Source organism: Diceros bicornis, chromosome 26, assembly GCF_020826845.1.
Source record: "Diceros bicornis minor isolate mBicDic1 chromosome 26, mDicBic1.mat.cur, whole genome shotgun sequence".
Classification (NCBI taxonomy): Eukaryota; Metazoa; Chordata; class Mammalia; order Perissodactyla; family Rhinocerotidae; genus Diceros; species Diceros bicornis.
In genome coordinates this window covers 3,938,210-3,963,221 of record NC_080765.1, presented here as the reverse complement: position 1 = coordinate 3,963,221, position 25,012 = coordinate 3,938,210, and the positions used below count along the sequence as shown (strand labels likewise).

At 46.7% G+C, this 25,012-nt stretch overlaps 1 protein-coding gene across 11 annotated transcripts in view; it reads left to right on the top strand.

Moving 5' to 3' along the window:
• Positions 1-25,012, top strand: part of CUX1 (cut like homeobox 1) — a 375,717-nt gene that overhangs the window by 245,873 nt on the left and 104,832 nt on the right. For all 11 annotated transcript variants that reach the window (XM_058569068.1, XM_058569067.1, XM_058569066.1 and 8 more), the window contains exon 9: positions 24,554-24,602. In XM_058569068.1, the coding sequence (XP_058425051.1) occupies positions 24,554-24,602 (49 nt within the window). The remainder of the gene's footprint in view (positions 1-24,553; positions 24,603-25,012) is intronic.

Here is a 25,012-nt window from a genome sequence, read left to right as displayed (position 1 = left end):
ATGGATTACCCCCAAATCAATGAAGACTAATTCCTTTTACATAACAATTTATTATTATTATTATTATTATTTATTTTGTGTGTGAGGAAGATTAGCCCTGAGCTAACATCCATTGCCAATCCTCTTCTTTTTGCTGAGGAAGACTGGCCCTGGGCTAACATCTGTGCCCACCTTCCTCTACTTTATGTGGGATGCCACCACAGCATGGCTTGACAAGCGGTGCATCGGTGCACGCCCGGGATCTAAACCTGCAAACCCCGGGCCACTGAAGCGGAGTGCACGCACTTAACTGCTACGCCACCAGGCCGGCCCCTAACATTTATTATTTTTAATTACAAAAATCATACATGTTTATTATATAAAATTTAGAAAATTCTAAAAGATTTTTAAAAAGCATCACCCTTATCCCACAACACAGAGATAACTGTTATTAACATTTTGGCATATTTCCTTCCAGTCTTTTTTCTATATAGTGCTTTATTTTTTCTTTTATCTTTCCCAAATGGCATTAGAATAATATGCAGTTTTCATATCTAGGCTTTTCTTACTTAACATGTTGTAAATATTTCTTTTGTGTCATTAACTGTTGTTCAGAAACGTAATGCGTACTGCACCCTCTTCCATCACATAGGGACCCCCAAAGCTGGCCACCCTTCAATTTCCCTGTTGTTTGGAGCCTAATTTCTTATACTACCGTCACCCCTTCCAGGTTTAAACAGGAAGCTTCCTGCTTGCTCTGTCTTTCTGTGTGTTTATGTTCTATCAGTGGCCCTGGCATCTTTAGGTGGCTTCCTTATGCCCTCATGCAATGAGAGAGTTTGGAACCCCAGAATTCTCCAGGGGGCCCATTACCAGACTGCTGTTCTGTGATGTTTATAGATGGCACAGCCTTCTCTGGTCAGTGGACAGTGGAAGGTGCGCTAGGTCAGGAGGCTCTGGCTCTGGTGCCAGCTCTGTCACCAGGTGTGGCCTAGCACAGTTCCCTCCCCTGGCAGCAGCAGTGTCCTTGTTCGTAAAACGAGAAGAGTGGACTGGATGACAGACAGGATTGAAGAGCCTGCCCGTTTCTTGGCCTCTTGAACTTCATCACCCAGTTGCTTCCCAAAAGCCAGGATCTCCGATCCTCAATCCCAGCAGGGCCTGTGCAGCCTGTTTGTGGAGTGGCCTGCAGGGTGGGTGCTGTCCCCAGGACATGGTGGGACTGTGAGCATTGTAGGGAGAGTCTGGGTCACCACAGGGTTTGATTCCTGACTCCAAGTGGAGTGACCCTGGGCAGGGCACTCGGTTTCCTTACTCAGGCCTTAGTTTCCTGATAAGTGAAATGGTTAATGCCACGTAAAGTGCCTGGCTCGGTATTTGCACACACACCCTCGATAAACAGGGCTGCCATTGCTGCTTCTGTCTTCAAGGTGCCTAGCATCCTGCCAGCCCCGTTTAAAAACTGTCGGTTTACTTCCCCTGGTGTAAGGTCTCTTCCAACCCTAACAAATCCCATCGTTTTCTGTGTTGTACTTGTGAACGTCAGTCCATCTGCAGCACCAGACCTGCTCTTTCTCTGTGCTAGCGTGCCGCCACTGTCGGAGTGAAGTGTGCTGGGTCGCATCACCTTCCTAAGGGACTGAGTTCTAAAATCTGAACTCGTTCCCATGTGGGTGCTGCTACTGCTGGGGGCACAAAGTTCCAAGTTCAAGCCCTTGCAGAGCTGCTTTTACCTTAACGTCGGGAGGTTAATAACCACGGAGCGAGTGTCTTCTGGGACACGTGTGTGCAGGACCCATCTTCTAGAGTGAAAGTTGTTTGGTGTGTGGTCCTCTCTAGCCGCACGTTGGGACAACTCTTAGAGTTCAGGGCAGAGCTGACTCCATCTGGCTTGGAGAATTTGGGGCTCTCTGGGCTGGTATAAAACAAATTAAGAGAGGTGCCAAACATCTGGGCACCAGCAAGGAGGGCTAGGGCTCTTGTTCTGGGATATCGTAAAACAACTTTTTGGAACTAGCCTTAAGAATGAAAAGTTTCCTATAGGAAAGTGAGAGAGAGCTTGATAATTGAACTCATGGATTTCCTGCATGGCTTGTTTGCCCTTTCATTCTCTTCCTGAGGTGCTGTTTGTTGAGGAATGTCTCCAACTGCCAGAAAGACAGTGGGGTGTCTCATATTTCCCCACCAGAGCCGAGTTCTGAGGCGAGCCTGCAGTGTGAATTTTTAATGCAGCGCTTGATGGCATCGCTCCTGCAGCCCGGCTGCATTGCTCTCCTGAGCTTTCAGATTTACTGCTCTGATGAACAGAGCAAAGACTCGGGGCGTTCAACATCAGTGAGAATTAACCCCCGGAGGACCGCGCGTGTGCCCTCTCATTTCCCTGAAGGTAGACCTACAGGAGTTGGGAGAGAAAATTAAAATTATGTCGTGTTTGCAATGTTATCAAAATAGCCTGGAGCACAAAAACAGAGCATGTTCTTGAAATTTTATTGGACAGCATATTTTTACCTTTTCATTTATCTTTTTACGTTTGACTGTTTTCACTTTGATAGATTTCTGTGATCTTTCTACCTTTAAAAAAGCTGTACTGTCTGTAGGATTTACAGAACATAAAGATTACTGGTTGCTTCCATTTTCCATGGAAAGCCCAAATGTAATTAGAAATCCAGAATTTGTCATTGATAGTCAAAAAAGGACCAGTTATGTGAAGTTAATTCTGTGTGGGCATATGGTTGACTGGTTTTTTTCTTCTGGTAGCTTTCTATATTTTCGAAGGTTTTGAAATTAAGAGGAAAAATTTTTAGAAAAAGTTGTCTCTAAAAATTGCTTGAGTTTAAATGAGTTAAAGAAGAATGGAGTCCTTGATCAGTGGTGCCAGAATAATTGACTAACTGTGTAGAAGATAACAGAGTCAAGAGCTGAGCCCTGTGCAAAATCAAGTCTAGGTGTTTTAAATATTTAAATGTAAAAAACAAAACCATAAAAACACCAGGAGAGATTTTAGATGGATAATTATATAATGTGGAGGTAGAAAAAGTCTTTCTAAGCGTGATGCCAAGGGTAGAAATCACAAAGGGAAATTCTCAGCTTTCAGGTAATTGATTGATTGATAGATGAACTCACAAAAATATTTTCATTGTATATGACAGAGAAAGAGTTTATATCTATATAAAGAGCCCTTGTAAAGCAATAAGAAAAAGTTTAATACCCCAATGGATAAAGCTCTGTATTTTCAACTCCTTGCTAGACAGTTCTACCGTAGGCATCTCACACTCAAGTGAAGTCATTAGCCTCCATCACTTCCCTCTTCCCTACACACAGCTTCCCTTCCATTTTTTCCCTCCCCCAGGCATATATGGTCCTCCTTTATTCCAGAGACAGAGGATCCTTCCTGACTCTTAGTACACTTAGTGCTATGTAATCCATATTAATTCTACCTCCTTGAGACGGTCTGCATTCCTCACTTGGTCTCCACTGCCACTACAATAATTTGGCTCTTTCATCTCTTGGCCTCGCTACTTCAATATCTTCCCAACAGATCTCCCTGCTGCCAGTTTCTCCCTGGACTGAGCCATCCTCCAAGTATCTGCTAAAAGTATCTTTGTAAAATATAAATCTGACCTGTTAAAATCTGTCCTCCTTAAAATCTTTCTGTGGCTCTCTCTTGCCTCCATTGAAAAATCGTAGCATAGTGCTCCAGAGGCTTCGTGATGCCACTCTGCCTTCACAGCCTCATTCATACCAAATCCAACTCCCCCAGAGAACTGGGGGCCTTTCCCAGGCTCATCACATCCCAGTACACACCTACCCACCTTTCTTCACAAATAGATCCCTGCCCCTCCACACCAGATTCCTATGCACCAGCCTCTGCGTGCATGTGAGGGGGGCTGTGGTCTCCCATTCCGTGGAGAGAATTCAGAGGGGTCATGAATTTGGACCTGTAAAACATACATCTTTATTTTTACTAACTTTTTTGTGTGTGTGTGAGGAAGATTGGCCCTGAGCTAACATCTGTTGCCAGTCTTCCTCTTTTTGCTTGAGGAAGATTGGCCCTAAGCTAATATCTGTGCCAGTCTTTCTCTAATTTGTATGTGGGACGCTGCCACAGCATGGCTTGATGAGCGGTGTGTAGATCTGCGCTGGGATCCGAACCTGTGAACCCCAGGCTGCCGAAGCAGAGCATGAACTTAACCACTATACCGCTGGGCTGGCCCCATCACTAACTTCTAACTGTGATGTAGCATTTCCTTCCATTGCAAATGAAGTCAGCAAATGAGAGCAGATCTGTGACTTTGTTACAGGTGGAAATCAGATATTTTCCCATCACAATACAATTGTTGCAGTTATCTGAAATACTGTTTATATTCATGGCTACTTAAAAATTTCAGTAGTTCTTGGAGCCACCACTAGATTCTTCATTAGTGCATCCATAAACAACATTTGTTGCTATATCACAAATTTGGGTATTTTTAAATACTGTAATAACTGCACTTCAAAATAATTGTTTTCTGTAGTAAATTTATGTATTTAAAACATTATTCTTGGAGGAGGTCCAGTCTACACCAGACTGCCTGAGGGGACCGTGGCACAGCACGGGTAAGCATCCACGTTATTGGCAGCATCTCAAGAACCGACTGGGCCCTCCTCTCTTTGTGCCCTTGCACGTTGCACAGTGCTTACCACATTACGTAGGCTTTTAATACTAGTCTGTTCGTGTGGTTTCATAAAACCCACCTCTTCTGGATGTGAAACAGTTGGGGTGGGGCTGAGGCAGGTACCGTCCATACCGCACACGCACTGAAGCAGCTGCTCACTGCCTGTTGTGCCCGTGTGAACCCTTCCTCCAAGGACAGAGGACGCCCGCCTGCCCCTTTGGGTCTGCGCCTCACACACCTAGACCCCTGTGTGGAGCCATGTAGGATGTTTAGGTTGCAGGAGGGCAAAGCCTTTTTGTGTTCAGCAGCCAACACCATCAGCATGACACGGGCATGAGCTGAAGTCAGCCATGGTGAAGAACCAGCATCAGAAAGTCTGTGGCTGATTTTGACGGTGAACGGAAGGCGTCAGTGTATTTTCAGTCTAGCTAAGGGACATTTCTCCTTTTGTACAGATGGAGGCAGTGCCTCCTATGTCAGGGGTTAATTTGAACATTCATTTATCCAGTAAGTATCTATTGAGTGCCTACTGTGTGCTTGGCTCTGGTGGTGCCCCAGGGCCTCGGGGCTCAGTCTTCACTCTTGCTCCCCAGAAGGGTCACGCACTACCGTAAGTTTAGATTCCATTGATACCTGGTGACCCCCACGTTGTTTTTCCAGCCCAGGCCTCTCCCCTCACCCCCAGGCTCAGCAGCTGTCCTTAACAGGCATCTCAGCCTCACCCGGACTACACCGGACGTCTGAGCTTTCCCACCGAACCTGGCGAAGCAGCAGCCACAGTGGCCCTCTCACGCTGCAAGCTTGTCGTGAGAGCCAGACGGGTCCCATCTCAGGAGCCACAGGCACAGTCCTTGCAGGGGCCTCCCCCTCGGTGCAGTCTGCCTTATCCTCCCCTGGCTGGCTGTCCTTTTTCCCCACTTGATCTTTCTCCTTAGCCTCACCCTGTATTTCCTGACCTACTGGCCTCTCTGCTCCCCAGAATATCAGCTCCGTGAGTCCCGTGACCTCATTCACCACTGTACCCCAGTGTCTAGAACAGGCCCACTGGGTGCTCCAAAATGTTCCTTGAATGAATGAAAACAAAGTCCCTGCCCTCCTGGAGGAGGTCTCTAAGCCAGTAAGCAGATTGCCACGTAATGAGAGTTTGGGTTGTGTCAAGCACTGGAAACTGAAGCAGGTTAAAGGAAGGGGCAATGAAGGTGAGAATCGGGGCGTCGAGGGTGGGCAGGGAAAGCCGTTGGTTGAAAAGTAAATGTAAGAGCCTGGAGCAGGGGCTCCATTCTGTATGGTTATTAAATGGAACCCATATGTGCTTACTCTGTGATTTCTCTTTTAATATGGGCATTTACTCATAGATTATTTTAAATGAGAGGGAACTTTGGACTTGGCCCCTCTCTGAAAAGGCTCATGCTGAAATGTAGAACTCCCTAATGCGCTTAAGTCAGAAAATGTAAGGTAGTTCCAGATGTCTTCTAGAAGGGCAAGGAGAGATGGTGGGAGAGGGAAGCAAGACACATCTGTGTGACATGGTCACTTCCCCTAGCTCTGTCGCCGACTCTGACACAGTGGACTTCAGTAAACTGCCCCTTGTCACACAGGTCAGTGGCTCCTGAACTTGAGTAGGACTCCTGAGAGCATCGTAAAAATGCAGATCCCTGGGCCGCACCCTGGAGCGTCTGACATGGGGGTCTAGGGTGGACCCGGGGCTGCAGCCTTCCACACCGTTGTCTGGTGACCAGACTTTGGAAGACTCTGAGCCAGTTATTCTTGTCAGATCGTTGATTTGTGGTATAAGCAAGAGTTGTCCAAATAAGGAGCAAAGGGCAGCGCTGTGATGGCTCTGCTGGAGCCCCTCTCTTTGTCCCAGTGCTCCAGCACTTACTTCTGGGCGCCCAGGTGTGTCACACTTGGGTGTCTCTGGTCATCCCATTTGCCACACCAGACGGGGAGCTCCCCATCTCTGGGTTCCAAGGGCCCACGACTGTGCCTGGCACACAGCCAGACGTTGGTCAGCGTGTGAATAATCCTCGAGTTAATATGCCGCGATGTGCCGACACCTCCACTACATCGTCTCGTGTCATTGCCTTCAGGACGCTCACAGCCACTACATCCCACCGCTTACTGAAAGCTCTGAAGAGCGAGGTTCTCAGAATAGTAGCAGGTCTTAATAGCCAATAAGGGTGAGGGCACAGGTGGAAGGTACAGGCTCAGGGCATGGGTGATGGCTGCAGCTGGCACCGCCATGGCGCATGCCCCCGCCCACTCTGCCCGTGTCAGGCAGCTCTGTGAGGCTCTGCTGTGCCATCCCTGGCACGCCTTTGAACTTCTCCCAGGGGAGTCGCAATGCCAAGTGTAAAAGCACCAAATGAGCGATGTTCTGATTCATAATTCTCAGGACATGCAGCCAGGTTGCTGGTTCAAGCCTGGCAGAGTTCACTCGGTGGCCTGTGCGAGTCCCAGGGTTTGAGTGGCTCCAGAGCAGTGTGAGGGGCTGGTCGGCGCAGGGCTGAGGAAAGACCACTGAATCTCTTCTGGTCTCCTAGAATTCATCTTCAATTCGATTGCTAAGTTAGTCTGTCTTCTTTTATTACTCTCAAAAAAATGAATGTGGAAGCTCCTTAGGTACTGGTATGGAAAGATCTTCAACATATGTAATTAAGTGAAAAAAGCAAGATTCAGAACCACGTGTTTAGTATACTGTGTTTGCTTGTAAATGCAAAAAACATCTTTGGACAAAGATCTGGGGGACAGGGAGAGAGGCGCCCTTTCACTGTATCCTTGTCTGAATTTTGAATATCAGATTAAATTAGAACTTGTCAGTCCTTCTGTAGCCTTCACGTTGATGAATCTGCAGTGGCCTTGGTAGCCATCAGGACCTGCCTCTTCAAAGGCAGTTACCCATCACGGCCTCTACGTAGATTTACTTGTGTTGTAGTTCCCGTCTCTTTGTAGCTCAGAATCACCAGGATTAAACGAAAAGCACTTTGAAGCATCTTCGTAAACGTGTGTATCTTTAAAGCAATTTGTACTTCTGTGCTGAATGTTTAGTTAAATACACCTCCCAACCCCGCGGAGAGAAGGAATAGTGTACAGGAGCCAAATCTGGGGGCTCACCTGGGTCGACCTTCCCTTGAACAGCAGACCCTTGAGCAAGTTGGTTAACCTCTCCTGACCTGGGTTTCCTGTCTGTAATCGTGTCCCCCTCCACGTGGGTTCCTAGGAGTTAATTGCCATAGAGTACTCAGTGGTGCTTTTGCCAGGGTTCAGGCAACGTTAGCCACCATCATCATTATTACTGTCTCTGACACCCTCTAGTCTGGCTCTTGTTTGAAAGCTAGCAGCTTCTAGGAATGCTAAGCGGACTTCCACTGGACCTGTCTCTGTTGTTTGCTATTAAATAATTAGCCATCTTTATAGTAAAAAATAAAATCTGAGATGTGTTTTGTCTCTACCTAACCAGTTCTGTTATCAAGAGCACTCACGTTTATACATGTTTCGGATGCACACAGCTAGCTGTGCATACATGTGCCCATGTTGTTCCCGCCGCCAGATGTGCTCAGGACATTCCACATGGGATACTAGACTTTGTTCTTTTGGCTTGATATTATCTCATACAATTTTTACAACACCTGCTTGTCTGCTGATTTGTCATTTTGATGGCAAAATCTTATTTTCCTCTCTTGATGAATTAGAGTTTACGTAACCATTCTTGATTTGTGAACTTTCTGGTTATTTCCATTTTTATAATGAATTTTTGTTTAGAAAAATAATTCCTTAAAGTATTTTTCAGAAAGAGAGATCATGAGGGCAAAAGAGATGTTGTTTCAAGGCTCGTACATGTTGCTTGCAGAGGGATGGACCCATTACCACAGCCGCAGAGCCGGCTGGGCTCTCTCTCCCAGCCCCTACCCCAGATTCTGGAGGTGTAAACCCAGCGTGTTTGGCCTGAGGAACAAACACTACTTGTCTCAGACCCTTTGTGCCAAATCCAGAAGATGAGGGGTGGGCTGCAGCCAACAGTGCTCTTCTCTCAGCCTTGCTGGGTGGAGCCGCATAGATGTTTATATCTGTTAGCATCCAAGTCAACATTTTCCCATCTGCTTATTTGCTCTCTGTGTGTTTCCTTATATCCTGTGAACATGGATACATGGGAGCTGAGTAGTAATTCTACATGTATTCTGGATTTTAACTACTTGCTCACACTTATTACTTTTACCTATCAACTGATTTTCTTTTCATTTGAGTTTTAGTGATTTCATTGTCTAGAAGTATTATATAAATGAGATAGATCCCATCAACCTATCACTAATCATTTTTATTTTTTTTTATTTATTTTTTTATTTATTTATTTTTTCCCCCAAAGCCCCAGTAGATAGTTGTATGTCATAGCTGCACACCCTTCTAGTTGCTGTACGTGGGACACGGCCTCAGCATGGCCGGACAAGCACTGCGTCGGTGCGCGCCCGGGATCCGAACCCGGGCCGCCAGCAGCGGAGCGTGCGCACTTAACCGCTAAGCCACGGGGCCGGCCCCACTAATCATTTTTAATATGGTATCAATAATAGAAAATGGTTTTTCCTCCCCAATCCATTTTCTTATTTTTTTTATGATTTGTTATATCTTTAACCTGTCTGGAATTTATTATAGCATATAGGTAAGATATGTCTGTTTATTATTCTTCATATTAATACCCAGTTTGCCCCATAGTATTGATAATTCCTTCCTCCAGTATTTAACATTTGACAAATCAGATATAAATAATTATATATATCAGGTGTTAATTATATATAATTATATATATCTCATATATATATGTCTAGAATTTCGTTCCATTAATCTAACTTTTCATTCTAATAAATAGCATACCATTTTGATAATGGGTCTCTGTTTTCTATCTTGATATCATGTACAACCAGTTTACTGTTACTGGGTTTTTTTGTTTTAAAAAAACAAAACCCTTTGGGGGGCTGGCCCGGTGGCATAGCGATTAAGTGTGCGCGCTCCGCTGCGGCGGCCTGGGGTTCAAATCCCAGGCACGCACCAGTACACCGCCTGTCAAGCCATGCTGTGGCGGCATCCCATATGAAGTAGAGGAAGATGGGCACGGATGTTAGCCCAGGGCCAGTCTTCCTCAGCAGAAAGAGAAGGATTGGTGACAGATGTTAGCTCAGGGCTGATCTTCCTCGCCAAAAAAAAAAAACACCAAAAAAAAAAAACCTTTGGTATTTTGGTCACCTAATTTTTCTACATGCATCTTGTCATTTTACCAAGTTTTATAAATCAACTTGGGAGATACATCTATATTTATTTATCTTCAGTGCAACTGCTAATAAGAAATGCCATCATGAGCTTTCTTTGCCACTAGCATTTTGTAATTCGATTTTCTGTAGATGGGATTTATACCATGTTATTTTAATTCACACGTGTTTAATATTGATATCTCTGTTGAAGATGAGATAGAGCTTCTGTTTTCTGGATATTTATTACTGGCATATGGGAGTTGATTGTCTTGTCTTTACCAAAAAAAACAAGAGGCGTTGCTGGACTCTGGAGCTCTCCGCTCATTCACCTGAGTGACTCCCTTGGATTTGGTGACATGTGACCGTATCACCTACAATGGTGAATTTGTGCCCTTTGACAGCCAGCACATCGGATGCTCTGTGTTCATTCCTGTTTGTAAAGGGAGCATCTCTCTCCTTTCTCCGTGGGGCGTCATGGAGGCTCTCGGCTCTGAGGCTCTGTGCTGCTCGTGCTCCCGGTGCTCGAGTGAGTCCCTCCATCTGAAGTCAGCCACGCCCCGGTGTTTGGATTCCATGTGACTGGAACCCTGAACTGTGTCCGATTCTCAAGCTGTATAGTACACTTTCTAGTAGGACTACACTTCTGTATACTGCATTTCTTTCCACTTTCATGTTGCATAGTTTATAGATTTTCTTGCCTTATGATTTAAGACAAGTTCAAGCTTGTTGTGTTTTTATTATTTATTGTGCCTTTTAATATGACTTATCTCTCCTTAATGTTATTTTGCTACATATAATATTGGCTAGTGTGGCTTAAAACCTTTCCTTTGCCTTTTAAAAAAATCTAGTCAATCTTGGCCTTTTTACTTGAAGTGTGTTTCTACTACATTTCGTTAGATTTGGGGTTTTCTTCAAATATGTATTTTACTTTTATAGGTGGATTTGGCCTGGTTACATTTACTGATATAACTCTTCTCTTAACTTACATTTTTCTTTCTTGTTGATACTCTCTTTTGTTTTCCCTAATTCAGAGGATCTCTGTCATAAACTTTCTGATCTATTTAAGGAAGATGGACCGAAAAGCTTAATTGACTCTGAAGGTCCTGAGTCTTCCAGTCCAAGCCTGCTCTGAGTCTCCGCTTATTACTGAAATGCGCTGTCACATGCAGAACCACTGAGCCCTTCTGAAACCTTTAAAAGAAACTGTATATTTATTGTAAGTTCTCTCACCCTGCTGTGCTGTTAGTACATTACAAGTCGAGCAGAGCGGTGAATCAGACTTCACTATGTTAACCTTGCCACTTCCCTCTGCACTGAGTCCCACCCTTTCACAGAATACTCTGAACCTGCAGATCCCTTCTGGTGAATTCTCTGAAGTTATTTGGATTTTCCAACAATTTCCTACTGCCTTCACAAAGCAGCTCCTGTCCAACAGGATTATCAACTAGTGATACGAATCCTTTATTCCCTGGCATGTGGTAAATATTTTTCACAAACTTGAGGTTGGCCAGGTAGATCCCAAGCAGTGGTAGACATAGGCAAATTCATCTTTATTATCACGTTGTTTAACTTTTACTAGACTGAGAAATGTATCACCTGGGTATCCAGGGTCCTTCTGTAAGGGTTAAACTGGGGAGTGCCCTACCCTGTCATTAGAAGAGTGACTGACTCCAAATTCCTGTCCAGAACTGCAATGACATTGTACATCGCTGATCACAAGTGTAGCTGAGCTATAAACGGCAGTGATCTGCTCTATGTGTCTTCCTCATGGAGGGGCCTGGAGATTATATCAACTGAAGTTTTCCAACCATGAACAGAGGGTTTGGTTTGTCCAATGAGAATTCCTTCCCAAATGAATTCTATAATAAAACCCGGAAGGTTATTGAAGTTAAGATTTTCATCACGCCTACCTCCAAAAAGTACTCGAGGAGGTGGCTTTAATACAAGACACAGAATCTAAGTCTCTTAGAGTGGAGCCTGGGAGTTCAAGGGTAGAGATCCGTGGGGAAAATGCTCCTAAGGCTTGGATTGGGACAAAAAGCTGAATTTCAATAACCTGATGTGACTAAGACATTCCCTACATGGGATTTTTAAAGAGCCCACTGTTAACCAGGCTGCTCTGTTTTCTTGGCTACAAGGGAAAACTTTATGTTGCAATTAACCTTTCTATTTTTTTCCCTATGTCTAAGCATTGTGAACTTCCTTTGTGGTATTTTAGTGATTAGACAGGATGGAGGGTGTTCTTAAAGATGGCCAAATCCGATGATGTCAGAATGAAGGGAAGGGACGGTCTTCATGGGGCCAGCAAGTCTGCCCCATCTGAATTGTTTGTCTAACGCTAACAAGTAGAAGAGGAACTGCTGAATTATTCATTTTCAAGTTGCCCTAAAAAAGGCACTTATGCTGCCGAAATGCAGACTTGCGGTGCCAGGGAGCGGAAGAGGAAGGCTGCTGTCTCCTCTGCGTGTGTGGCTGCCTTCGTTGCCTCGTTCTCCAGTTTCACGTCCAGCCCTGCAGGGTGAGGGAAACCACTAGCTGACTTACGTGCAGTCAGGGGAAGGGGATTGTGGACAAATACTAGGAGGGCTCAAGCCACAGGTGAGCCGAGCATTTAATGTGTTGGGGAAAGACCAGGTGGACAGGAAGTTTTGGAAGGAGCTTTAGGTTCAGGAGGAGCTGTGTAGTCAGAAGGCCCCTGGATGTGGGTGTGGCTGGAGGAGAACAGCCCGAGCCTGGGAGATGGGCCCCCGAAATCAACTTGGCCTTGGGCTTGGAGGTGAGGAGGGTAGGGAGCTGAGAGTAATAACTAGTATGCAATCAGAGATCTTTTTTTATTCTTAGTCTTAGCTTCTCTGCCACGAAACCTTTTCTTAACAGTTCCTACCAAGTAGTACTTAGAGGAGAAAGGGGGTAATTAGAATCCCTCACATTTGGGAATAAAAGCAGGGTTATTACCCTAGACCAGCTGCTTGAAGTGATCTTGACCTTGAGCTCCTTTATCACAGCCCCGCCCTGGGCCTCAGTTTCCCCACCTGTGAAATCCGAGCTCCTGTAAGACTGTGGTTCCTGTAAGACTGGCGGCGCATCCTCTGCATGATGCAGGAGAGCTAGAGAAGCAGGTCCAAGGCCAGGAGTCAGATGAATCCTCCCGAGCAGTCAAGAGTGTGGCCAGCGCCTGTTGGCTGTAGGCAGAACGTTTCCAGGTTAAGTAAACAAGGAGAGGGAAACAAAATCTGGAAGGCAGTCTGCAAAGAGCGAATGCTCAGATTGGGCCAGCAGTGCTCCAGCCGCTGGAGAGATGTGCTGACAAATTCGACACTAAATACGGGAAAGAGACTTTTAGAAAAAATATTCGTAGATGGCATAACAGCAGCCCTTCCAAACGTTTTTTAAAAATCTGAAAGTCGGGCCGGCCCCGTGGCTTAGCGATTGGGTGCGCGCGCTCCGCTACTGGCGGCCCGGGGTTCGGATCCCGGGCGCGCACCGACACACTGCTTATCCGGCCATGCTGAGGCCGCGTCCCACGTAGAGCAGCTGGAGGGATGTGCAGCTATGACATACAACTGTCTACTGGGGCTTTGGGGGAAGAAAAAAAAAAAAAAGAGTCATTTAAAAAAAAAAATCTGAAAGTAAAGAAGCAGCAACCTGTGTCCACAGTCCTGCTGGTGTTCTCTGCCCAAGAGTCCTGAATAGTCTGGCGAGCTCCCTGGGGACAGGGGTGCTCAGTGAGAGATGGGTGGGTGGGCCTCAGTTTCCTCCATGGGAGCCCCTTTCCTGTGGGATGAAGGATGGGACTCGGGTGTCCCCTCCAGAATTCATTTTCTTCCCGTTCTCTGTTCTCCGCAAAGGCTTTTCTATATCAAAGAAAAATATTCATATATAACTTTTCAATCTCCTTCTTCTTAGGGAGAGGTGCTTTCCGTGTACCTTTTTTCTCCCCTTTGATGACTAAGTTGACTTTCTAAGAGGTTAATTGTCTTGACAAAAGTTTGCAAAGTACTGCACTTCCAGCACAAGATGCTCCTCTCTGATCTGTGTTCTTCCCCAGGGGCCTGCTGTAGCCCCCTCCCCGCACACGCCTGCTCATCACCGCATTTCTATGCAAACGGAGCAGTCGAGGTCAACATCGGTACAGACTTTGTAGCTGCCAAGTGGTGATGGAGGGATACAAAGCTGCTGTGATGATGTTTGCTTTTTTATCACCTTAAACTTTTTTTTTTCCTTTTTTTTTAATATTAAATTTCCAACATACACTAGAGGACAGAACCCCGAGGTGCCTAATGCCGGCAGAACCCCCAGTTCCAGCCATCCCATTCATGGCCGATCTTGTCTCACCTGTCCCCACCCCACCCTCATTTTATCTTGAAGCTACAGGAGGCCCCCCTTTATCCGTAGTTTCACTTTACACAGTTTCAGTTACCCATGGTCAACTCCAGTCCGAAAATATTAAATGGAAAATTACAGAAATAAACAATTGATAAGTTTTAAATTGCAGGCCGTTCTGAGTAGCATAATGAAATCTCACACCATCCCGGTCCATCCCGCCCGGGACGTGAATCATCCCTTTGTCCAGTGGATCCACACTGTATGCATTCCCCGCCCGTTAGTCACTTAGGAGCCGTCTTGGTTATCAGATCGAGTGTCCTGGTATCTCGGTGCTTGTGTTCAAGTGACCTTATTTTACTTACTAATGGCCCAAAGTGCAAGAGTAGTGATGGTGGTAATTCAGCTATGCCAAAGAGAGGCCAAAAAGTGCTTCCTTTAAGTGAAAAGGTGAAAGTTCTTGACTTAGGAAAGAAAGTAAATCATATGCTGAGATTGCTAAGATGTATGGTAACTTGTACTACAGTATAAGTTGTGATTGTTCTATTTTATTGTTAGTCATGGTTGTTAATCTCTTACTGTGCCTAGTTTATTAAACTTTATCATAGGAAAAGACATAGTCTGCATAGGGTTCGGTACCATCCACGGTCTCAGGCATCCACTGGGGGTCTTGGAACGTATCCCCCGCGGTAGGGGGGACTGCTGTACTTCCAGAATCCTTTCCTTTCACCTCTAAATGTTTTAACATGTAGATCCTCACAATAAGGACTCTCTTTTTTAATACAGCTACAATACTATGATCACATCAAAAAGTGATTTCTTAATATCATCAATATACTTACATTTCTAGTTATCCCTAAACATCGTAAATGGTTTTATTTTTTTTTCAATTTGTTTGAATCAGGATCCAAATAAGATCTACACATTGCGATTGGTGGTATGCCCTTTAAGTCTCGTTTTATAGATCTTCCTCTTTTTCTTTTCCTTGCGATTTATTTGTGAAAGAAACCAGCTCATTTGTCCTGAAGAGTTTCCCACAGTCTGGATTTTGCCGACAGCGTCGCCAGATGGAGTTGAGCGTGTTCCTCTGTCCTCTGTAATTCCTGTGAGTTTGTATTTGAATCTAGAGGCTTGATCACATTCAGGCAGGAAATTTTTGGCAAAACCCAATTCGTGGATGGTTGTAATTATCTTCTAATGGTCTCAGGTATTGAAAATTAGCTCTCACCAGAAGAGAAAGATCGTGATTTTCATGTACAACAATAATAATCAATATGAGTATGGGTCTTTTCAGTTTATGAAGCCCTTTTCTGCTCCATCCATGTTCTTATTTTACCCTCGTGCCAGTTTCTTTGAGAAAGGCTGCATTATTCCTCCCATGCAGATGGCTGTCAAGCTCCAAGGTCAAATGACTCAAAGGCAGTGGGGAGGAATTCGGCCCCTTTGCTCTGCCAGCCATGCTCTTGCGGTTCTCTAGACCACAATTTCCCTCATTTCACCACCAGTAGCTCCATTCTACTTGTCACCCCATGGCACTTGATTTAAGGAAAGAAAAGAATTTTTACATCCAACCTGACCCCAGTTGCTTTTAGAGCAACAGTGTTAGGACTGTAGGGAAATGGCAGGAAGCATCCTAAGGTTAATCCAGACACTTACCCAAGAGGCCATGGACGGTCTTACTGGCAGGAGCACAATGAATTATGCAGTCTTGTAGCCCAGTTCTCTGGCCACCACTGTCCCTTGTCCCTGCCTAGAGATGACTGAAGCCTGAGTGACGGTCACAGGCCGTTTGTGATCACACTGAGGGCCACAGTCCAGTGAGTGACCAGCCCACTGGAGCTGCCCTGCTGGTTTGGCACAGGTGGAAAATTAACCCCGTGTGGGCTATAGAAGACCACTACGTTCATCAGCTAGACTCAGATTAAAAGGAGGATTTTATTTCAGTCATTTATTGTAAACAAGTCAACTAAAGAGTAGAGCAAAAAGGGAAATTTTCTTCCCATTTTGGTTAAAAAGATGAGGCTTAACTAAAATCGATTTTAGGGCCGGGTCCGTGGCTTAGTGGTTAAGTGCGCGCGCTCCGCTCCTGGTGGCCCGGGTTCGGATCCCGGGCACGCACCGACGCACCGCTTCTCCGGCCATGCTGAGGCTGCATCCCACGTACAGCAACTAGAAGGATGTGCATCTATGACATACAACTATCTACTGGGGCTTTGGGGGAAAAATTAAAAAATTAAACTAAATTAAAAAATTGATTTTAATTGTTACTGTTGTATTATTTAAATTTAATGGGATTGTCATAAAAATGAACAAATTGTGGTTAATCTCTGAGCAAGCAGAGTTGACATTCTGGCCATTTAACTGTCTCTCGGCAAGAATAAAAACCACTGTTTCCACAAGGTTATCCCCAGGGGTCAAGCTCTACAGCCTTCTCTCTGCCCGGACCTCTGACTTAATCAGGAGGGGTGGGTCCATGAGAGTGACATATTTGACTGGGGGCTTGGAAGGGTGCCACACAGCTTCACCTGTCCCTCCACTCCTGCCAAAGCAAAGGTGCCTTAACCCAGGTGGAAAATGAAAGTTGGGACTGGTCATACAGAGGAGGGTTGTCAAGAAAACTTTTCCCCAAAAACACTTTCTCCCCATCTCCTCCCTGCTTCCCCTCCTACTCGGAATTTGCTGAGTCTCGATTTGTGTCCAGCTCTGTGGTGGGCACAGGGACACACCGAGAGCCAGGCCAACCGTCCCTGCCCTCCAGGAGCTACAGTCCTGTAGACCTGGGTCCTTAAATACTTTTTTTCCAAGGAGATTGTTGCCTTGTTTTTCAAAGGCTGTGAAAAGTGGTAAGAAAAGTGAATTATTTTGCTTCTGCAAAAACAACTTAGAGACTCTTTCCTTACAAGTCATATTTACAATTTGGCAAAATAGTCCTACACTTTCTGCTCTTTAAAATACCAGCCAATGACTTGTCGCCTGTCAAGAGCAGAGTGGACTTCAGGTAGCATAGATGTTGTTTAGTTTGCATATTTCATCAACCGGTATTTAGTGAGCTCCTGCCGTGTTCCCTGGGGTTAAAGCAGTGAATTAGCAAGAAATCAATATATCAACAAGATACTTTGAGACAGCGATAAGTGCAGTAAAAATAATTTTTTTTTTCAACAACCGTGGGGAGTGGGGCTGCCAGGAGACCTTTCAGAGGACAGCCACTAGAGCTGAGACATGGTGACAGCAGCCACCCATGGAGACCTCAGCAGAGGGGACAGCCAGGGGGACAAGCATGGTGGTTTCAAGGAACAGAATGGGACTAATACCATGAGAGCGTTGACTGAGCTACAGAAGGAAATTTACACAGTATCCATGTTACTAATAGACTAAAAAACACATCTGTCAGAAACAGAAGAAACCAGCACAATGCCTCTGATGAGGAAGCAGTTCTGCACTTAGGCTCCTTTGTTTGGAGACTAAATGGTTTGAAATGTGGGAAATAAAGCTGGGAAAGGACCCGAGGTGTTTATGGGAGGTAGTGCTGTAATCAACTGTGGACCCTCTGCTCCCTTCCGGGTCTGGGCCCACAGGGGCATGAAGGGATCCTGGCCCAGAAAACACTTTGGGTCTAACTGGGAAGGAGGGGGCTGAAAAGAGACTCCTGGAATCCACCGTGCCATTTAAGGCAAGCTGGTGGCCAGCAGGCTGGATTTGAACACAACCCTCCGTGGTAATGCAGTGGAGGGAAGGGCTAGTCCAGGGAAAGAAGGGCCACGCCCTCACGGAGAGGAAGTGTGGAGGCAGCCCCCCAGAAAGATGGGGTGGCACCACCGGCCGGGAGTGAGGCCTGGGTACCGACACCGCTGGGCTCCCTGCCAGGCAACCACATTTAGACCGTACAAGTGGCATATGGTTTAGGTTTTTGAAGAGTAATGTCGTCAAATCTGTGATAGCCCACTTTGTCTACAGAGAGAAGGAAGTGCCTTAAAAGTAGTTCGTATGATTCACCTCACCAAGAGTAGACAGAAGAAACTAAAGGCCAATCTCATATGTAAATGTGAAAAAAACCTAAAACATTAGCAAATAAAATTTAGGAGCACAGTAACTGTGTAATACACCACAACCAAATGGGGGTAAATAACTGTCAGTGTAATTTACCATTTTAGCGAGTCAGAGGAGAAAAACCAGTTAATTAGCTTCATAAAGGCTTAAAAGGTACTTAATGAAATCAATATCTGTCTTTTATTTAAAAATCTTAATAAAATAGGAACAGTTGGATATTTCATTAACAAAATAAAAACATATTTAAAGTTCAAAATGAGCAACATGCTTAATGGTGAACCGTTTGCTACGTCGCCATTGAAATTGGGCACCAGGCAGGGATCCCCTCTGTCACCCTTGCTGTGTGACACAGTTCTGGAACCCCTGGTCGCCGCTTGTCATCCAATGAAACAGGAGGTGTAAAAGGGTCAGGGAGAAACTGGTGCAGATGAGGGCATGGGATGCCCTGAAAACGCAAGGGAGCACCTGGAAGCTGTCACAGAATTGAACGGGCCCCCACCACATTGTGATTTCTTTCTCCGTCTAGAACGTGGTACCTCCCTCTGCCCTACTCTTCTCTGCCCAGCAAACTTGTCTTCACCTCCAGGATGCAGACCAGATGTCCCCTCCTCTGTGAGACAGTCCCTCCTTCTGTTTGCAAAGCCCTTTGTCCCTCACTCTGACCTGTCACTGTACTGAAATTACTGGGGTCTCTTCACCTCCCTGCACCTACCCCCACGTAGACAGTAACAGGGTCCCATTCGGTGCATATTTATGAGCTGCTAGGACGTGCGGGGTACGTCCTGTGTGCTGAGGATAAGGCAGATACCAGTGCCACTATGACTGCCAACTTGGCACCTGGGACATTTGTTTCCCTCTCAGGTGTGGCATACAGTAGGTGCTCAGTAGGCATTGTTGAGCAGAGACTGCCACCCCGTCCCAGGCCTCAGGCCAGTGCCTGTGCTTGAGGAGGGCAGTGTGGCCTTCTCTGGGTAGAGTCTTGCCCTGGCTCTCACATGAGACTCTGCAGACCAGCCTCTCCTCTCCGTGAGCTTGGGCTTCTGGGCTGTGCCCAGCTTCTTGTCTGGGGGGTGGGGGGAGGTACATTTCCTGAGAAGCTCTCCCCCCAGTAGGGGGATTCTAGACGCATAGCCAAGAGACCTTCCTCAGCGCTGGCCCTCTGGCCACCTCCCTTTCCTTTTCCTGCCTGCTCTTTCTGAACCCGCTCCAGTGAGCCCTGCTTCTGTGTCCCTCTACCCGCTGTGCGGAGAGAGCCTGGCCGGGGCGTAGGTTGTCGTGAAAGTGATGACCTTCCTGACGGCTGAGGCCATCAAACCAGCAGCTGGTAAAGGGGAGCCGTTCACTTTATTAAACATACAGGAACTTTTTTTTTTTTAATTTTTTAAAGCAGAGAGAGTCAATCTTTAGATATTTCTTCTTTTGATGCCCCAGAACTTTACAATCTCATATTGAGACTATTGGCTTTTGACTTGGGTCCAAGGAGACACACTGATCTTAGAAGGCCGCACTGGACGGTGTTGTGATGGCCTTGTAGACGTCCTTCGTTGTAACAGCTCCTGATGTGGGTCTGATCGTTTGGGTACTGAAATATGCGCCGGCTTTGCCCTGGTGCCGTCCCTTAGCCTTGGGATGCTGGTGTCAAAGTAAATACAGTTTCTAGCGTGGATGTAATTTCCCTTCCATCGACCTTGACCATGTCCCTTTAAGTTCCTCATAAACATTGTGTGCTAGCCCAGAGAATACCCTGAAATGATCTGTAGGGAACTGACTGAGTGAAGTACATATTCTCAGCCGGGCTGAAATTATCCGCTGTTTGAAGCCGGAGCGGAGCATAATGCAGTGCAGGTTAATAGATCACTGAAAGCTGTTTTGTCAGCTCGTAAAAAGGTGAGAGAACTAAATTTTTATAATAAATAGTTTTGCTGAGCAAACGATATGTGTGGTTATCATGGACTTTGGAAAATAAATGGCTTTAGACTAATGTCAGCCTCCTGATCCTGATGTGGTAGTTGAGCCTTCAAAATGAAAAAGATGGACAACCTTTGGAATATTGTTGACACCCGCTATGAAAGCTCACGCGATTTAATTCATTACTGCACCTTCCAGATAGCATTTAGACTTGTAGTTTCAACCTCTAGGCATTTCTTTGTTACTTATTGAGGGCAGTGTGTCTGGTGGGATTAATTGTGTGGGGGGCAGGGGCAGCAGTTCGGAGAGGAGTGGATCATACAGACTCAGTGGCAGGTGTGTTCTGAGATGAGTTCAAAGGCCCCGCCATCTTGGTCTGCAAGTGCCAATGGCTGCACTTCACATCTTCAAAAGCCCCGATTGCATTGAAATAAATTCCCAGCTAGTTGTGTTTTCTTGGGCTTTTTAAAAGGCACGCCCCTTGGAAAAATGAATCACAAGCCTATAGACTTTTAAAGTAATAATCTGAACTTTTCCTTGGGCACTGCAGCCCTGGTTCCTTCCGTTGTCTCCTTCTGTGGTTTCTGGTCGTTCTGTGAACCGGCCCTGCAGCCCCTTTGGGCCCTCTGCTGTCAGGATACCAGATTGAATGGCCCTGCTGTCTCACAGCAGAGCGCAGTGTTGTCATTATCGTGTGAGAGCTCTGGAAATATGAGAGCCACTCTCCTAATGAAAGGTAAGTACAGAAGTTGTTATCACATTCAGTATTTTGGTCAGTTTAGCGGTTGCCTAGTAACCAAAGTTAAACTGACCAGAAGATGGAAAAACTTGAAATTCATTTCCAGGGATTGCCTCAGACTGCCAAGAAGGCACCTTCCTGTTTCAATGTGACTAATTTTGTATAAGTGACTTGAAATCTTTTGGACATGATGCATTGTTTGCTGGATATTAGGCATACTGATGAACATCCAAAACCATTCACTGTCTGAGGAGGCTTTCAAGCCCACCCAGGTCCCCTAAATCTGCCAGGATTTGGATGCCACTTCCCAGCCCCTGCTCCCAGCCTTGCCCATCCAGCCACTAGATGAAGCCGGGCCCCTGGGAACCCCTCTCTTGTCTAGCCCTGGCATGTGTCTGACCCTGTACTTGCCCCTTGGCCACTGGCAGTGGCCTGGCAAGGAGAATGGATGAGAACAGGTGAGGGTGGGCCAGCGACCCCCAGGCAGCCACCTCTCTACCCCTTATCTCCAGACCCCAAGGACTGAGGAATTGCACCCAGGGAGACCACCACCTCCTAATGCTGCTTCTCCCTGAGAAGAAAAGGCAAGCTCTGGCCAGAGGGTCCTCCTGGTGGAGGGCAGTTATCAGTGAGGACTCTGGGGGCCTGGGGTCATCCCTTCCCCTTCCTTCCTTCACTCAGCAAAAACCGCATTGAACCCCTGCTGTGCCTTTCTTCTTCAGTTCATCCTGAGACACCCAGCAGGGCCTGCCTCTCTATTCTCCCTGCATTTACATTGCCAGAAGGAGTAGCTGGTACCCCCAGGGAAAAACAGCCAGGCCCCCAGGAGAACACCCCCCTGGAAAACAGACCCCAAACCTAACAGTGTCTGTGACCTGAAGCAAGACAAGATGGGCCGGGAGTACAAAATAACTATGAGAAACACACTCAAGGAAACCAGGGAGGGTGCTAGCAACGTAAAGCAAAAATAAGGAATAACCAAAAAATGAATGAAGTGGAAACAACAGGTATGAAAAATGGAATAACTGAACTAAGGAACAAAAGAGAAAAGATAAACTACAGGATGGTCCAGCTACAGTGGGTCACACTGAAGAACCGTCCAGAAGGCAACAGGAAATAAAGAAACAGCAGATGTAGAAGAAGGGTTGAGTGACATGGGGGACGGAAGTAGATGTGCCAGCAGTATCCCGAGGACTCCTATGGGAGTCCCAAGCAGGGCAGAAGAAATATTTGAGTGACAAAGATAAACTAGCCAGAATTAAAGAGAATGGAAGGGCTCATCGGGGACCACACAGGAGAATCAGGAAGAACCCTCACCCGAGGCCTGTGCTCAGGTCTCTGCTCACTCAGCCCAGGCCATTCCCCATCGAGCTGCCGGATTCTGCAGCCGGCTCCCCTGATCTGCTCCAGAGAGAAGGGAGACGTTGTCATCACTCAGCAGCTCGCGTTTCCGTTCTTCTTTTGTAAATATGCGGCACCAGCAAGATCTGCAGGAGCTGTGTCTATACGTGCCCATCCTGGAGCCCCGCCCAGGGCTAGGAAGCGTTCACGGAAGGAGTGAGTGAATGAGTGAATGATGCCGGTAGCTGAGGAGGCTTGCTGTGGTGCCCGTCTGGGCTTGGTGGACCAATGATGAATAGCTGTCTGATTCAAGTTCAAGACTGTGTTTAACGTCTTATTCCGTCTTGTTCCCAGCAAAGTTCACACTGCATCAGCAGGTTGTCCAGATGGCAGCTTTCTGTCCTGACTGTCAGTTAACCTTTTCTGTCACGTTTAAGACCCTTAACACTTCTAATGATTTTTTTTTTAAACTTTGTAGTCATTAGACTGTCTTTTCTATGGCGCGGCAGTTTTTCTGTGAGATCATGGAAGTTTCCAAATGTGATGCTATGCTGAGGTGTTTCATAATTTAAGCTGCCCCCAGCCCACCCCCTTGCACCCAGCATTGCATTGCAGAGGCCTAATTTGGGTGTTTCTCTTAGAGACACTGCCTTCTTCATGAAGTCGTCCTAAAAATAGCTTTGTTTAACTAGGCCATTTTATGAGTGGTTTTGGACTTTTCTCAGACCGATCTGAAAGCAGGATACTATTTCAAACAGGTACGGTGAGCCTTGAACCTGAGCACAAGGCGTCTTGTTACTGCGTTGAGGCTGCTGGGAGTTGATAAGATTGCCGCAAATCGCAGTGTGCACTTAAAAGCCGGAAAAGCCTCAGGGCCGGTGGAGGCACAGGATGCAGCGAAAACAGACCAGCCAGGGCCTGGATACAGTTTGTCCAGCTCTCGGATTTAAGGGTGGGTGGTTAGGACTAGAGAAGCAGGTTTTGGGGACAGAAGAACCCTCTCTTGGGGCCTGTGTGGGTGCCCTGGGCCATCCCAGGGTGTAGACTGGCCCATTGCTGGCAGGACAGGTGCATTCGAGACTCTGGCCTCCAGCCTGACACCAAGCCCTGTGCAGGCACCAGAGATGAGGGGAAGGAGACACACAGGGTGGGGGTGCTGGCTGCTTCCGGAGATGGAGGCACTGGGAGGATTTGCAAAGGGCTGGGGGAGGGGCGGAAGTAGGAGATGAGGGTCCCAGGAGTGGAGGGCAATCAGGCAGACAGCACAGGTCGAGGCTATTTAGGGTCCCCCAAGTGGAGGGAGTTGTCGGAGCACTGGGCCCGGGGGGTGAGTGGTGGGCCAAGGCGGGAGGTGAGCAGGAGCCGTGGTGTAGGAGGGCCCAGTTTACAGCACCGAGGAGTGAGACTGAGTCCTGCAGGCAGCAGAGAGAGCTCAGGCCCACGAGGATGTGGAGGAGGCCCAGCAGGAGCGAGCCCTAAACCCCGCTGTGGGTCTGTGGCTGTAACATTCCGTTCCGTTTCCATGGGCGTGCCAAACCTGCCTCGGGTTACAGCCCTCCCGGCAGTGGCCTCCTGACAAGGGCCATCATCAGGACCCGTCTGGCAGAACTTGGGACAGTAACTTGCCCAGGTGTCCTGTTAGAACCTCCACAGACTTTTGGGATTGACCCTGCCCTTCTCAGCAGGACTCTCAGCGCCCTCTCTCTCTCTCTCGTGATGTATGTTGGAACCATATCTTTACCTTCACATTACTCAAGGAAATACTTTCAAAACAGGAAAAAAGAAAGAAACAAAAGCACCTGTGTGTGAGCAGGCTGGGTGATGACCGTGAACTCGGGTGGTTTATAGAGCAGACTACAGAGACTCGCGACCTGCAATCCCATCCTCCCCTTTACTTTCTCATGGATCTCTCAGTCCTGGCAAACTTCTACTCATCCTTCAAAACCCAATTCACACCTCCTCTGAAGCCTTCCTGAGTTCCCTCCCCCAAGGAGAATTCATCTCTCCCTCTGTTTTTCCAGAGCACTCTGTTCAGAGCTCTGTCTGATCTCTTGGCAGGACACACTGTATTTTCTCTTTTTATGGCTCTGTCTCCCCTACCAGATTGGGAGCCCCTCAAGGGCAGACCAGCCCTCTCTCTAGCACAAGCCCGCCTCCACTTGATGGACAGCAGTGTCCCCACACAGGTCTGCATGGCCCCCAACACTGAGGACTCTGCCTGGCCTGTGTGACTGCAGGTCCTTCTGCTGAGTTGGGAACCGTGAGCACCCCCAATCCTGCCTCGCTGCTGACTAACCGCTCTCTCCCTCTCGCCTTCCTAGGGCCGACGAAATTGAAATGATCATGACGGACCTTGAAAGAGCAAACCAGGTAGGATGTTTGCTGGCTTCAGGCATAAAATCATAATAGCGTAGCCATTTCTGTTATCTTGGAAGATGGCGCCTCTCTAAGTTAGAAGGCCAGTTTTTCTTGTACTTTTTACATACAACTATCAATGTTGACACTTTTTCTGAGGTCATGATAAATACATGAATATTCCCAGGCCTTATTTCTTTGGCAAAGCCTTTGATGTGGTCCCAGCATCCCAGGCCCCCCCTGGTGAACATCCACTGCAAAGTGGTTACTTTTTTTCTTTTTCCTAATCAGTCTCTTAAATATGCACCTCCGTTCCTACGGCTGGCATTGTGTTATAGAGTTTAGACCAACGAGTTATACTATAGAGAAGTCTCATCTCTGGCTTCTACTGGGTTGAAGCCGCTTGCTCTGGCAAGGGCTGCCAA